This window comes from Oreochromis niloticus, linkage group LG12 (assembly GCF_001858045.2).
Source record: "Oreochromis niloticus isolate F11D_XX linkage group LG12, O_niloticus_UMD_NMBU, whole genome shotgun sequence".
NCBI classification, from domain to species: domain Eukaryota; kingdom Metazoa; phylum Chordata; class Actinopteri; order Cichliformes; family Cichlidae; genus Oreochromis; species Oreochromis niloticus.
Window position 1 is genome coordinate 29,074,558 of NC_031977.2, and position 14,233 is coordinate 29,088,790.

At 42.3% G+C, this 14,233-nt stretch overlaps 1 protein-coding gene across 3 annotated transcripts in view; it reads left to right on the plus strand.

Annotated features, from left to right (window-relative positions):
* The window catches only part of camsap1b (calmodulin regulated spectrin-associated protein 1b), a 31,492-nt gene extending 17,851 nt beyond the window's left edge, over positions 1 to 13,641 (plus strand). Inside the window, exons 6-19 of one of the 3 annotated variants that reach the window (XM_025897190.1) lie at positions 186 to 218; positions 2,255 to 2,396; positions 2,695 to 2,834; positions 2,911 to 3,007; positions 4,536 to 4,692; positions 5,118 to 5,200; positions 5,313 to 5,400; positions 5,610 to 7,917; positions 8,252 to 8,388; positions 8,473 to 8,687; positions 9,519 to 9,621; positions 9,782 to 9,891; positions 10,145 to 10,263; positions 11,304 to 13,641. In XM_025897190.1, coding sequence (XP_025752975.1) covers positions 186 to 218; positions 2,255 to 2,396; positions 2,695 to 2,834; positions 2,911 to 3,007; positions 4,536 to 4,692; positions 5,118 to 5,200; positions 5,313 to 5,400; positions 5,610 to 7,917; positions 8,252 to 8,388; positions 8,473 to 8,687; positions 9,519 to 9,621; positions 9,782 to 9,891; positions 10,145 to 10,263; positions 11,304 to 11,600 — 4,029 coding nt within the window. In that variant the 3' untranslated portion in view covers positions 11,601 to 13,641. The remainder of the gene's footprint in view (positions 1 to 185; positions 219 to 2,254; positions 2,397 to 2,694; positions 2,835 to 2,910; positions 3,008 to 4,535; positions 4,693 to 5,117; positions 5,201 to 5,312; positions 5,401 to 5,609; positions 7,918 to 8,251; positions 8,389 to 8,472; positions 8,688 to 9,518; positions 9,622 to 9,781; positions 9,892 to 10,144; positions 10,264 to 11,303) is intronic. The other 2 variants (XM_025897191.1, XM_005473598.3) reach the window with 2 other exon arrangements.
* The last annotated feature ends 592 nt before the right edge of the window (positions 13,642 to 14,233 follow it).

Below are 14,233 nucleotides of genomic sequence, written 5' to 3' on the forward strand. Positions count from 1 at the left end.
GCGCTCACATGAATGTTTCTCCCTAATGGCGTTTTGATGTTGTTCTGACCTTCCTCTACTCTTATCTGTTTAAACTGGAAGCAGATCCAATCCTTTTGTCTCTGACCTCTGACGTGTTAATCTTTCTGCTCCTGTTCCTCATCTGTCCCTCCTTCCCCCTTCTCTTATCCCTGCAAACTGGATAGTCTCCCTCCAAATGGTATTGGAAGCTAGTCCCTGTAAGTTGGATGCCAGGCCCCATAACCCCATTTTCTTCCCCCTCTGCCCTTTGCACGCATAGTTCTGTGTTGATGTGTGCGCACACTCCTCCATGGCTCATTCAAGCTCATTACGTGCTACTTGTAGCCAGCCTGTCAGCAGGGGGGAGAAGGCTGACAGCTAGTTTGTTTCTTTTTTTCCCCTTGTGGCAAATATGTCACTAAGGTGTAAGGTTATTCTAACCTTTGTGTCCAAACTTTTTTTTTCTAAGCTATGCAATGTGTGCTACCTCATTTCAAGCTCAAGTAGGCCATGTGGATTCTCTGTGCGCAGATGTGTGTGGTATTTGCTTGCCTAGTGAGAACACGAGAAAAATCCATGCCTACACCTCTCCTTTGCTTTGCAGACCCATTACTGGCCACATTCTCTCACTGATCTGCTTTGTCATTCTCCCTCCAGTTTCTCTCTTCCGCTCTCACGCACTGTTTTCCTATATGCCCACAATCTCCTGACAGTATCTCTGCTCTATGTGTATCAGCCTGATGTCATGCACGAGCTGGCCCACTGCATGCTGGGGCCAGAGGAACTCTCCGAAGCGGTACAGTGATCCCTCCTAGTCAGGAGACTCACTAACGTAGAACTTGTCCTGTAGTAAAGCTTCTTGTTTGGTTGTTAGTTTCACCTGTGACTTGTGACAACAACTGCCCCAGCATAGTTTTGTGGAATACCCTCCATGAGCGAGATTAAAGTTCATTTTAAGCTGTTTTATGCTGATTAGAATATTCTTTTGGTTGTGTTGTGTTTTATTTACTCTAAGTACTGCCTAGAATCTCTGGACTTGAATTTGGATTTAAACTATATATATATTTCTGAGAATTCAAGCCATGTTGGATTTTCTGAATTATAATGGAATACATTTTAAATTAATTAGGCAAAGCTATACAGTATAAAGTTGGCTGTTTTGGTGAAGGCTGTTAGTATAACTAAATGTGGAACTATGCTTGAATTTATTATGTGTCATCTCCTAAGTCGAAATTTAATATTATATCTGGAAAAGGTTATGGCTGCAGTTTTGCCCACTAAATTAAGTGGCATTTGCGGGACGTGTACACACATGTGCACATAGGATGATGATGATAACAATAATAATAATAATAATAATAATAATAATAATAATAATAATCACCTTCCAGTTCTAGTTTTCCCTGTTTTAGTTTGCAGAGTTGCCCTCTTCCTAACGTGGAGGTAAATGTAGCACTACAAGTTAGTACATTGTACTTAGGCCTTCTGTCAGGTCTGGATGTATGTGATTTCATTTTTAGCTGCTAAAATAGGTGTGCATTTGTCTGTTTCATTTAATTAACTTGTTACTATTCAATTTCCTCAGCGAGTTCCTGAAACTGAAATGATTACTTAAAATTACCAGCTTCAAAGAGTAGGCATTCAAATAAATGTGGGAGGCTGAATTTCTGTATTAATGATACGTTTGTTTCCAAACAAGTGGGCCAATGATTAAAGCTGTTGACATTTGGGTCAGTTGGTTCGTGTTACCTGGTTTCACCGGTTTTCACTGCTGGTCCGCTTGTCATTAAAGTCGATGGAAAACTGATCTTTTACTCTGTGCTATTCATGTCACTGCTCTTTAACACTTTCACCTTCATCTTCTCACAGTTAACCAGGTCTCAAGGATTCTCCCTCGACTGGGTGATCATGGTGCCTCTGGGGCTTTTGTCATTCGGAACCATTTTTAACAGACTTCACTAAACGTGCTGTTAATCAATTTAAGAGAAGCCTTTAATTCTTGCTCTCATAACAAATGCCCTTTTACTGTGAAACCACTGGGGAGAACCTTGATCTGATGCTTAAATTAGTTATAACATTAACTGGAAGAAAAACGTATACACTAGATGTTAGTGTGATGTGAAAGAGATTTGTACTGTGATACTAGTCACTCCATGTAGGATGTTTTGTGACGTGCCACTGACTGGTAGTTCCAGGGAGGTGTGTTGTGGCTTTTCTTCTCATAAAACCCTGATTCTCTCCCCCTGGTGGTTAGGTACGGTATCGTCGGGAACATGCTTCCGGTCGTCAGCTGCCCTTCTTTCCATTGCTGGAAGACCTGATGAGGGATGTTTGTGATGGAGCTGCACTGCTCACTGTGGTCCATTACTACTGCCCAGACCTCATGAAGCTGGAAGGTATGATGCTCTTGTCTGTGTGTGTTTTCTTTCTCTGTCTCACGAACACACACACACACACACACACACACACACACACACATACGTTCACTACCTACATCTCACAAATTACTCTCAAATAATATTTTTATATAGGGGCCAGCAGACTTGCTCTACTTACATACTCAATTTAATATCTGTGTGATGCTATTTTTGTCACTTGCTCATACTTACTGTCACTGTCCAGTCAGTGAGACATTTATAGCCATCATGTCATCAAGTTGTCCTGATCTGACCTGCTCTCTGTACATTTGATTAGATATTTGCCTGAAGGAAGTCCCTTCCATCGCTGATAGCCTGTACAACATCCAGCTCCTCAGAGAATTTGCCAATGAGTACCTGAATAAAAGTTTCTATCTGACAACAGAGGACATGCTCTATTCACCGCCTGTGCTCAAGGTACAAAAAACTGTCAGATATTTGTACTGCAGAGTGAATTTTAAGTATTATAACATGCCATCTGCTCTTTGTGTAGCACAATGTGATGGTGTTCATCGCTGAGCTGTTTTGGTGGTTTGAGACAGTAAAGCCAGAGTTTGTCCAGCCCAGAGACCTCCAGGAGTTTAAAGATCGTAAGTATTACAGTACATGAAGTGAAGATTTTAGTTAATTAGTTACAGTTAATGTTGTCTCATATTAACATTGCCGTGGGTGAGAAATTTAGGTCTTTTTGTTATTGTCACCTAGGACTGGGCGATATGACCCAAAATTCATATCTCGATATTTTTTAGCTGGATGGCGATATAAGATAAATATCTCGATATTTTTTTTAAAGCCATAAAGTAAGAACAAAAAGAGAGTTCTTAGTCAAAGCTGTGTCCCAGATGTCACACAGGCACTTTTATTAACATACAGCGTAGATGTACATGAAAAAATTCCTCAAAAATAAATTATGAGCATTTATTAAATAATAATGCTCCATAAATAAAAGAAAACAATGTTGTTTTTGTACATAACAAAAAGCTCACAATTGTGCAGTCAGAATGTAAACTAAAAGATGCTGAGAATAATTACAAAGAGACAGATTTCACAGCTGCTCTGTTCCCAACTTCTACTGCGTGACTGACAGCCTTGAGTTTGAAATCTGCTTCGTAACCATGTTTTTTAACAGGTGCCATTTATGGTCCTTATACACACACAATACGGTAATATTACGTTGAAGCACAGTACGTATTACTCCGCGAGGCTCCAGACTACGGTAGCCGTAATGCTCCGACAATCCATCAAGCGGTGCAGCTCTGTAGCTTACCGTAGCTTAGTCGTACTAAAACACTTTTTGACAGATTGCTGAGCGCCGTGTGCCACATAAAATCGGTTCACGTCATCAAGCACATCCAGAATTCATACATAAGGCGCACTGTCAACTTTTGAGAAAATGAAAGAATTATAGCATGGTTAGCTCGATAGCGCTGTTAGCTTGTTAACATGTTGACGCCGTCCAGCCCCATGCACAGGGTGATGCGCGGTAACTCGTTAACAGAGATTTGCCATGTCTATCTTATCATTGCCTGCAGGTGAAGTGATGGGGGAGGGGGAGTTGTGTTCAGTGAAGGAGAGGTGAGGCCGAGTAACGTTGCGTAGAGACAAAAGTGGACGAAAGAGAGGCAAACTTGCGGCTCCACAAGTATAATTGTAACGTAACATATACTATATCGATATAAACGATATTGTCACATCTTATATCTCGTATAAAAATATATCGATATTTTTAAAAAACTCGATATATCGCCCAGTCCTATTGTCACCCAACCTGTACCATCAGGCTAGGGTTATACTCATTAGAACACTATGGCAAATTAGTTTTACTCATATTAAACTATTAAAGCCTATTAGAGAAGGAAGCATGCATATGTGGTGAATTACAATGTAATCTCTTGTGGTCTCCCATGGTCACAAAAACTGTATGGTACGCTGGTGTATCCTGAAATAAAACCTCAGGTCCAACCATACAGAGCATCCTACATGGAGCAACTGATTTTTGGCACCTGTGCTCTGTGTCCTTAGAACTAAAGCTCAGTTGTTTTTCCAAGTTCAAGCTAGTTAGTTATCCTCATCATTAATAGTCAGTTGTCAAGACTTTTGTCCTTGTCCTTTACTCAGCTCGAGCCATAGCTCATCCCAAGAGTGCCCGTCCATCAGTGCCCATCTCCAACGCCACCAAGCGAAGCTTCCTAGCTAGTCCTGGTATGGCCGACAACCAGAGCAGCCCTGAAGTCTGTAACAGGTACTTCCTGCACCCTGAAGACTCTGACCCCCTGTAAGTCTTTTCTCACCTTTCTTCTCATTCCACTTCATCATGATCCCGTCTTCTAAACAGTTACAATAGACCCACAAGGATGGGTAGATATGCAGGGATGGCTGTGTTTCGCTCTCATGTGTCCTTCACATCTAACCCTGTGTCTGATCACTTGTGTTAAGATGACCTTGTGCATGTTGTTGGACCTTGATTGTCTGTTATGTGGTAAAATGTTCACTACAAAAGCCCAGCATTCTTAAATATAATGAGATGTATCAGATTGGTTTAAAGTGTGTTTGGGTCTTATTGTCTGTACGATAAGACCCAAAACACACAAAACTAAGCTGTTCATAAATTTTCTGCCAACCTCTTGTCCTGGTAATAGTGTTTCCATGAAGCTATGCTCTTTTTTTATTTATTTATTGTATTTTTTGGGGGGGGTGTAGTAAAGGGGGCCCAACTTTCAGTCCTTCACACCCACTTCTGCCCCTGCGACAGAGACAACAAAAGCAACAAGGAGATGATGCAGGTAAGATGAAACTTGATTTTATGTTTTTTAAACATACATGCATTACCTGTATAGTAGGACTTAAAAGTTCAGATTTAAGTCATGCTGATGGCTCCTGTGTATTTCTGGGCAGGTTTGAGAAACCGCTCGAACTCCTTGACTCAGATGGACGGACAACAAGTCAGAGGCTCTGTAGTAGCATGGCCCGACAAGAGGCAGAGGTACTTGGAATAATTGTACTTTTAATCTAAAATAAAAGGCCTTCTTCATACACCTAGTTGTGATTAACTTGTTTATGTGACCAGTGTAGGTCTTAAGTGTGTAATTAAGACCCAAATGAATAAAATTCGAAATTCTGTAAGGACTAATTGTATTGTGCATATAGTACAGACTTTACAGCTGAGGATATTCTCATGCTCTCTTTCTGCAGACCAATGTCCACAATGGGCCCTTATATGTTGCACTCAGCCACCGACAGTGATGCAGACATGGCTTCTGGTGACAGTGTTAGTCTGGCTCGCTCAATTAGTAAGGACAGCCTGGCATCCAATGTCATCAATGTCACTCCCAAACACCAGACTTCTGTACACCAGTCATCACGTCCTCCAGTACGTAGAGTCAACGGCCACAGCCTTCTGACTAATGTCAATATGGAGGATGAGGAAGAAACTCTGGTGACCGTAGCCAAGAGCGATGGTCCTGCCGTCTCCAAACGGGTTGAGGGGACACAATCAGCTGCTGTAATTGGACCCAAACCTTCCACTGACTCCAAATCGACACCAGATAGCTTTTACCTTGAACCACTAATGCCTGCCGTGCTCAAAACGGCTAAAGAGAAGTCTGTATGCCTAAACAAGGAGGAGGAGAGTGGTGAAGTTTCCCGGTCTGCAGGAAGGGGCTCTTTACGCAGAGAAAATGGATCTACAGCTGCTGTTCGCAGGAAAGCTCCCTCCAATCTGAACCAAACATTTCCTCCTTCAGCTGAGGAAGGCTCCTCAGATGAGCCTGTTCAAAGTCAGGCAGGTCTCAGGCTAACTGTCAGCAGCAGTGTGGAACCTTCCTCCAGGGAGCCAGCTGAGGGTTTCTACTTGCATTCAGATTCTGAAGAACTAAAGCCTGGCAATGACCAGGACGGTGACCTAGGGGACCTGGATGAGGAGGAAGAGGATTTGGATGAAGCCGCAACCACTAAAGAAACACTCTGGCCCAGGAAAGCCTTCAACGAGGAGGAAGAAGAATCAGCCAAACTCCAAGAGGACATGAATGTGAAAGAGCATGAAGACAAAGATATTAATGGTGGCAGTGGTCGTTCCAGCCCCTGTCTCAGCACACACTCCCAGGCCAGCAGTATGGCCAGTGGCAGCGTGCGCATGACCTCTTTTGCTGAGCGTAAAGCCCAGCAGCAGCGCTTTGGCAGCAACCATGACCTGCGCTCCAGTGCCTCCAGTTCCCAGAGGACCACTCCAGATGGATCAGAGTGCAGCGGCCCCTTGGCTTCCTCATGGAGGATTAAGAGGGACCAGAGCCCCTCTTCCCCCTTGGGAGGATCCACTCGTACAGGCGATGGCAGCGGCGGTGCGAATGTATTGGCTTCTGAACTGGTCCAGCTCAGAATGCAACTGGAAGAGAAGCGGCGTGCCATTGAGCATCAGAAGAAGAAGATGGAAGTACTGTCAGCGAGACAGAGGCAGAAGCTGGGAAAAGCAGCCTTTCTGCATATAGTAAAGAAAGGGGGAGGAAGGAGTGACACATTACCCAACCCACTTAAAGCTGACATCTCTAAAGATGAGCTCAATGGGGAGAAAGCACCATCAAGTAAAGATGATATGTGTGTTGATACCATGAGAGGGGAAAAGGAAGTGGATGAGACCACCCCGTCTGGTGCCTTAGAAGCAGAAAAGAAAGGGAACGGTGGAAGCTTCTGTCTGGATGAAGATTTGGACCTGAATGAGTGCAGTCGCTCTATCGAGCTGCTAAATGAAGCTATTGGCAGCATCCAGCAACAAATGATGCAGCTTTCACTGCAGCAGGAGATGTTGATGAAACAGAATGTACAGTCCCCACCTGGTGCAGCTCCACCTCCTGCTCTCACCAGCGACAAAAACGGAGATTCCAAGACTGGAGCAGGCTTTCACTTTGTGGAGCATCTTTCTGGCACTAGCACCGCTCCAACCAGGAAACCCCCTAAACTAAGCTCTGGCCGGAGCTCCAGATCCAAACCATCAGAGCTAAAGATGGCCAAGGAGCAGAGCCGCCAGACCACCAGGACCCTCACACCCACCCAGAGTGGATCAGAGACATTGCCACACCCAAAGCATTCAGCTGGGGGCAGGTCCCCCAGGACTGAGCAGCCCGACAGTCCCAGAAACCACACAGTAGTGGAGACAGTTGACAAGCCAGGATCTGGCCACGTTCGGAGTGCCACCTTCCGACTTCACGATGAAGCAAACATTCGCTTGCCGACCAGAGTGGACCTGACATCATTGGCTCCTCCAGAAGTGTCCTTTGATGAGTGCCTGTCCAGCAACACCAGAGAGTCTGAGCTCAACTCTTCAGACGGTTCAGGGAAAGAGAATATACCATCAGATGAGGCGCAACGCAACAAAACCCATCTCATTGAGGTTGATCTGTCAGAGCTGAAGGCATCTGAAGAAGAAGAAGAAGAGGGGGCTGCTGAGGACAAAACAGCAGAGAGAGGTGATGGAGAGCAGAAGTCAGTCCTGGGCTTCTTCTTCAAGGTAAAAATAAATAAAGAACAGTCATCCTCAACTGTCCATTAATTCCCTGATACACTCATTGAATTATAAATGATTAACATAAATAGTTTTTTAAATTGACACACATTTTATAATTTCATATTTTACTGATTAAATTTTTTTATTATTTATTCGTATTTATACTTTGAATTTGTAATTTTTTGCTTGTTTTTGTTTGGCCAAATGGAAAAAGTGACTCTAATTATTAAATAACCAGCTAGATAGATTACATAGGTTTCAGTTTTGATGTTTAACCACATTTGTTAATTATTTGCAGATTTAATACATTGTTCTATTAAATTTTTCCATGTTCTAGGATGAACAGAAAGCGGAGGATGAGCTCGCTAAGAAGAGAGCAGCATTTTTGCTGAAGCAGCAGAAGAAAGCCGAGGAGGCTCGACTACGTAAACAACAGCTAGAGGCCGAATCTGAGCTCAAACGAGATGAAGCCAGGTAAATTATTTTCACACTGACATCGATTTCCAATTTATTTGTTAGGAAAATTACTAAAATTCCAGTGTTTGGTGCCAACACTAGACGGAAAGCCGAGGAGGAGCGTTTGCGTAAAGAGGAAGAGAAGACACGGCGAGAGCTGATAAAGCAAGAGTATCTGCGGAGGAAGCAACAAGAGATGTTTGAGGAACAAGGCCTTGTGAAGCCCAAAACTCCCAAACCGAAGCAGAAGCACAGACCCAAGTCTGTCCTCAGAGAGGAATCCTCCAGCGATAATTTCTCCAAGTGCTCTTCTACACGTAAGACTGTTACATCACCACTTTGACATTTAGCTAAAAATCAGTTTTTCTGTAAATGTCACAGCATGGTGCGCTTCATTTGTTTTTCCAGCTGAGCTGTGGGGTACATTGACTGACTGCGGGCTTTTTTAAAATTTTATTTTATTTTTTACTAATAATTATATCTTCTGCACTTACTGTTTATGACACTGGTATTTAGATTTTTAGAGGATTGAGACATTTTGGTTCTCAGGATGATTTTAAAATGGATTTTGTTCATTTTTTACACAGAATCTAGAACCAAAACTCAGAAGGTTTGAAGCTGAATGGTTTTTGGAGTGCTTTTATTCAAAATAAAAGACTGAATTACCCAGTAGGTTTTCAGATAAAACTTAACTTAGTTCTCATTTAAAACACTATTGATAGATAGTGATGACAACCTTGAGTTTGACATACTTTTTTTTTTTTTAAGTTTCTGTCATCCTGATTGGCCGAGTCATTTAATATCACACAGGCCTTTTCCCAAACACTTTAGACTACAGACCACTTTTTGGCAAAGTCCCACGATTTCATTAGGCCACTTAACCCTGATCCCCCCTCTAATGGAGTATGGAGATGGTTAGACCATGGCTCTTGTCCCAAACTACTGAGATCTAGGGAAAAAAAAACTAAAGAGCTCTTCTCCCTATATCATCTATAAAAGTGTTGTTTTTTACTGAAACAAAGACCTTCTTAGAATCTGGTAATGGACTCATTATTCAGTATTGATAAAATATTGTAATTACATTTAAATAGAACCCCCCCCCCAAACTTTTCCTACATGTTTCAAATGGTCTCCTCTGTCTTACATAGCTGACAACCTGAGTAACGCCCAGTCAGGCTCCAATCTGTCTCTCGCATCTGCCGCTACCAACGAGGCCGACAGTGTAAACTCTGGAGGTGCAGGCTCCCAGCGGTAAATTTCTCAGACTCTTTCTTTCATGTGTTTACTGTTTGTAAGAATTAGTTATATTATGCAAGTTTAGGATTTGCTGTCTATATTCGAATTGTTTTGTTACCCAAGAAGCCCTCTGTCATGATTATTGATCCACCCATTCATGTGCCATCGTGTCCAGCTGTGACTCTGTGGAGTCATTTCCAGGCAGTCGGAACAGTCGAGCAGCAGAGAGAGACTGGGACAACGGCTCCACTGCTTCTTCCATCACTTCCATGGCTGAATATACTGGCAAGTTTTTCTGTGATCTGTGATCAGTCTGTACTATGACTACAAATCTTTTATAGTTATTCATTGATTAGTGATAAACAGATCAATATATCAGTCTCGGGACATTTAAAATGATATGTGAATATCACTGTTTTGGTCATATATTTTTTTTTCTGAAAGCAACTGACACCTACTGTAGGTGTCGTATCTGTAGTTAAATTTGTAGTCATCAGACTTGGTCCTCTGTTACATTTTCATGGCTTTTCTTCTGTAGGCCCCAAACTCTTCAAGGAGCCCAGTGCCAAGTCAAACAAGCCAATCATCCATAATGCAATCTCTCACTGCTGCCTGGCTGGCAAAGTCAACGAGCCCCAGAAGAACCAGATCCTAGAGGTTAGTGTGGGGTGGTATCGGCAGAGACATGTAGTACAGTATTTCTAAAGATGCTGGTGGGATTTTGTTTGCTTTTGTTTGTCTGTTTGTTTTTTGGTGTGTGAGGAATGGACAGGAATCTGACTGTAGGGATCTTTTCCAGTAGACAGACAGTAGATTTAGGAAGGTTAGGGCTCCCTCTCCAGCCTGTAAAAGTTTGTGGGGTGGACAAAAGGGTTGTAACAAAATATAAATACTTAGGTTTACATCTAGTAATAAACTGGACTGGTCCCTGAATACAGATGAAGTATACAAAAAGGGGAAAAGTTGCCTCTTTTTGTTAAGAAAACTAAGATTTCCTGACATCTGCAGTAAATTGCTGCAAATCTCCTATTAGTCCGAGGCTGGGGAGGCAGCATCAGAAACAAGGATGCAAGAAGACTGGACAAACTAATGAGAAAAGCTGGCTCTGTAATTGGAGCCAGACTGGACACGCTGGAGGAAGTGATGGAAAGATGCACAATAAAGATGTTAGTAGCCATGTTGAACAACTCTGATCACCCACTTTGTGGAACAAAAATACATCAGTACTGGAAGACATCAGACTATTTAGTCTCATACAAATAGCAAATGAGCCATGTCAGACGTATGAATTTCCCTCTGGGATCAATAAAGTTATTCTTATTCTTAACGTGGCTACAAAGAGCAATTCGGTCCTTAACAATCTACTTTTTGTGGTACTAGACGCAAGTTCACTACCTGAGATGTTTGTTAAATGAACTTCTGGAATTTTCTAAGATTAAGTGATCCAAAAGTTCCTGCATTCAGAATATGAAGATTTTGATGTAATTTATACACTAATTTTTCTTAATTTTTCCTTTTGGGATCACAAAAATAACACTGGCACTTCTATCTTGGAAGCATGATCAATTTCTTTTTTAATAATCCGTGACAGCACGTCGTGCAAAAGTTGGTGAATGTTGTGTGTTTAAAGAGTGTCTTAAAAATTACCCAGGAGTTAAATGTACTTGTAACCCCCCTCCCATCCCCTCCCCCACTAGGAGTTGGAGAAGTGTGAGTCCAACCACCTCATGATCCTGTTTCGTGACGGTGGTTGCCAGTTTCGGGCACTCTACTCGTACTTCCCCGACACTGAAGAGATACAAAAGCTGACGGGCACTGGACCCAAGAGCATCAGCAAGAAGATGATTGATAAGCTGTACAAGTACAGCTCGGATCGAAAGCAGTTTACTGTCATCCCTGCCAAGACTGTGTCAGTCAGCGTGGACGCCCTGACCATCCACAACCACCTGTGGCAGGCCAAGAGAAGTGCTGTGCCAAAGAAAAGTGGAAAATAGCAGGCAGGATTTGGAAACACACCTTCATCCACGTCATCCTATCCTCACACTGCTTGTTTTCTGACTGCAATGACGCCCCAAAGCTCGGTATGGAAACCTACACGGGAGAGAGGCCACTATGGACATGCGGTCATCTGTAGGTGGACCGAGGCAGAAACAAAGGTGTGTGTGTGTCTGTGTGTGTCTGGGGCTTGCGATGTGAGAGGGAATGCCAGCTCAGTTTGCCTGTGATGTCGGTGGGATCTGTTCAGGTTCGTTTTGAGTCCGCCTGATTTCTTTTTCTCTTCTGTTTTTTTCAACAACAACCATGGCTCAAGCATGTGGCATTTCCCCCCCTCATATGTGGTGGATGTTCATTTTTACATGAAGTATTTATTAGTTCAGCACTGTCATGGTTGAGAGCTCAGCTGCAGCACTAAAAATCCTTCCTTCTCTCCAGAAATGCCTCTTCTTTTGGACAAATTTGGACACAAAAGGGGGTGGGGACATCGAGGTGGGCTGGGGGGGTTTATGTCGCTCTTTTCAGAAAATCGGAAACAAGGGAACTTTGTACAACCCTTTAGGACTACACTGCTGTCACAACAACAGTTTCTCCCCGTGTGGACTGTCGAATCTGTCGAATCAGGCTGGCATTACCAATTTTGCCTCACCAGGGATCTCCAGAAAACCTGCTGCTCTGAACTGTCTTCTTCTTTAGTCACGGGGGAGCTCCTCGGGTATCCCTCAGACATCCGTTGGCCTTTCACGCATCGTGGTACTATCGTCTATTTATTCAGCCGCTTTTTAAACTAGACGCTGATCGTGTAGCACTGGATATGTGTATTGCAAAGAAAAAAGGCAAAAAAAAATAATGATGGTCATTTTAAACAATTTTATTTGTCAAAACATCCTTTTTGTTTTTTAGGGTGTAACAAGAGGATGAATGATAGGCTTTGGTACAAAAATGATGCTTTTTGATGTTTTGTTTTGGTTTTTTTAACTTTTTTTTTTAATTTATCAATTAAGCAATGTGGAATAGAGTTTAAGCTGATGTTATGTCTTTTCATCATAACAGGAATTCTCTGATGTTTAGAGCTTAGTTGTGTTTTCTCTCTCCACTGGACACTACTTAAACTGTCCTGTACAAAGGTGCACTCATGAACACTTGTCGACGGCTTATTTCATGCAATGTAACTCCCCTCAAAGCCTTTTCTCCCCTCCCCGAGTGTTTCTGTCAGCCTGTCCCATCTTTAATCGCAGCGGCGGCTCGCGCACTCTTGTTGTGAAGAGTACCTCCGCGCTGCCCTGTAACCTGTTCGAATGACAGTATTTGATATATTCACAACGGAGGGGAGGGTCTCTGTGTGTGGGAGGGGTGGTTGGTGGGAGGGAGGGGGGAGCTGTGGTTCAGTTATGTACCAACATTAAAGAACATTCCTCCAAGGTGTTGACGAAACACTGCCACGTTGTCTCTCTTCTTCTCTCTGTCTTTTTCAAAACTCAAAGTGCTTTTTTGTGTGTTTTTTAGAAACCATTTGTTGGCCTCCAGAACAACCCCAAGCGTTGCACGAGCACTTTACTTTCTGCTTGTTATGGGGGATTTTACTTTTTGAATGGGCATAAAAACTAAGAATTAATAAGACTGCTGTTTGTGCACTCCAGGAAAATAATGAATATAATTGTGGAAACTAAACCAAACGCTAAGATTTAACACTGACAATTAAAGCCGAAGGGCCGTCACTGACATGATACTACTGCTGTCTCCAAAACACTGTGGAATACTTGATTTCTCTCTTGCTGCATGGTGTTTTTGGGGAGGTTGGGTGGCAGAGGTGGTCGATCTTTAATTGTACGGTAGTGTATTTTCATGTTACCTAAAAGATTGTACTGGCATTGGTCACCATATTGTTTTGTTTTTTTTATTTTTTATTTTTTGTTACACATGTACTTTTCATCCTTGTTGATTTTTATCTTTGATCCCATGCCATCTATTTATTTTAAAATGGAAGCACTGAAACAGAATAAATTTTCAAGTAAATAAAAGTCACATTTTTCATTTCGATTTTCTCATGGCTTCATTTATCCATTTAGATTCACTGCTTTCTGTTGCTGCTGTTTGACACCACGTTGATTAACAAAACATCACAACTTTTTGTTTGCGATTGTCACACTTTTTTTTTTTTCTCAAGGAGCAAGTCTGCATCTTTTCACTGAAACACACTTTTTCCTATTAATGAATGAAAACTAACAAGACAGAAAAAGTGCTCCCAGAATGACAGCTTTCTAATTTAAACAGGATTTTACCTCACTTTAAAAATAATCGGTATTTATCTTGATGCATCTCTTTAGTTCATTCAACATGATTCAGGTTTAAAAAGTAGGAGGGTGGGACTTCTGTCCTGACATCATGAGAGGGGCAAGCAGAAGGAACTCACCAATGGCTGGCAAATAAAGCCCACACTTTTAGTAGAAATTACTCCAACTTCTGCTCAGTAGGGATTAAAGTTTTAGCTCCTTCTCAAAAAGCACCAAAGCAGAACTGCCTCTGCATGAGCACCACTTTGGTGTAAATGAGGTGATGGATGGATGAACCTTTGGGCATGTATATTTAATATTATTCAACATTTTTATGCAGTTGTAGCAAAAGCCTTAGG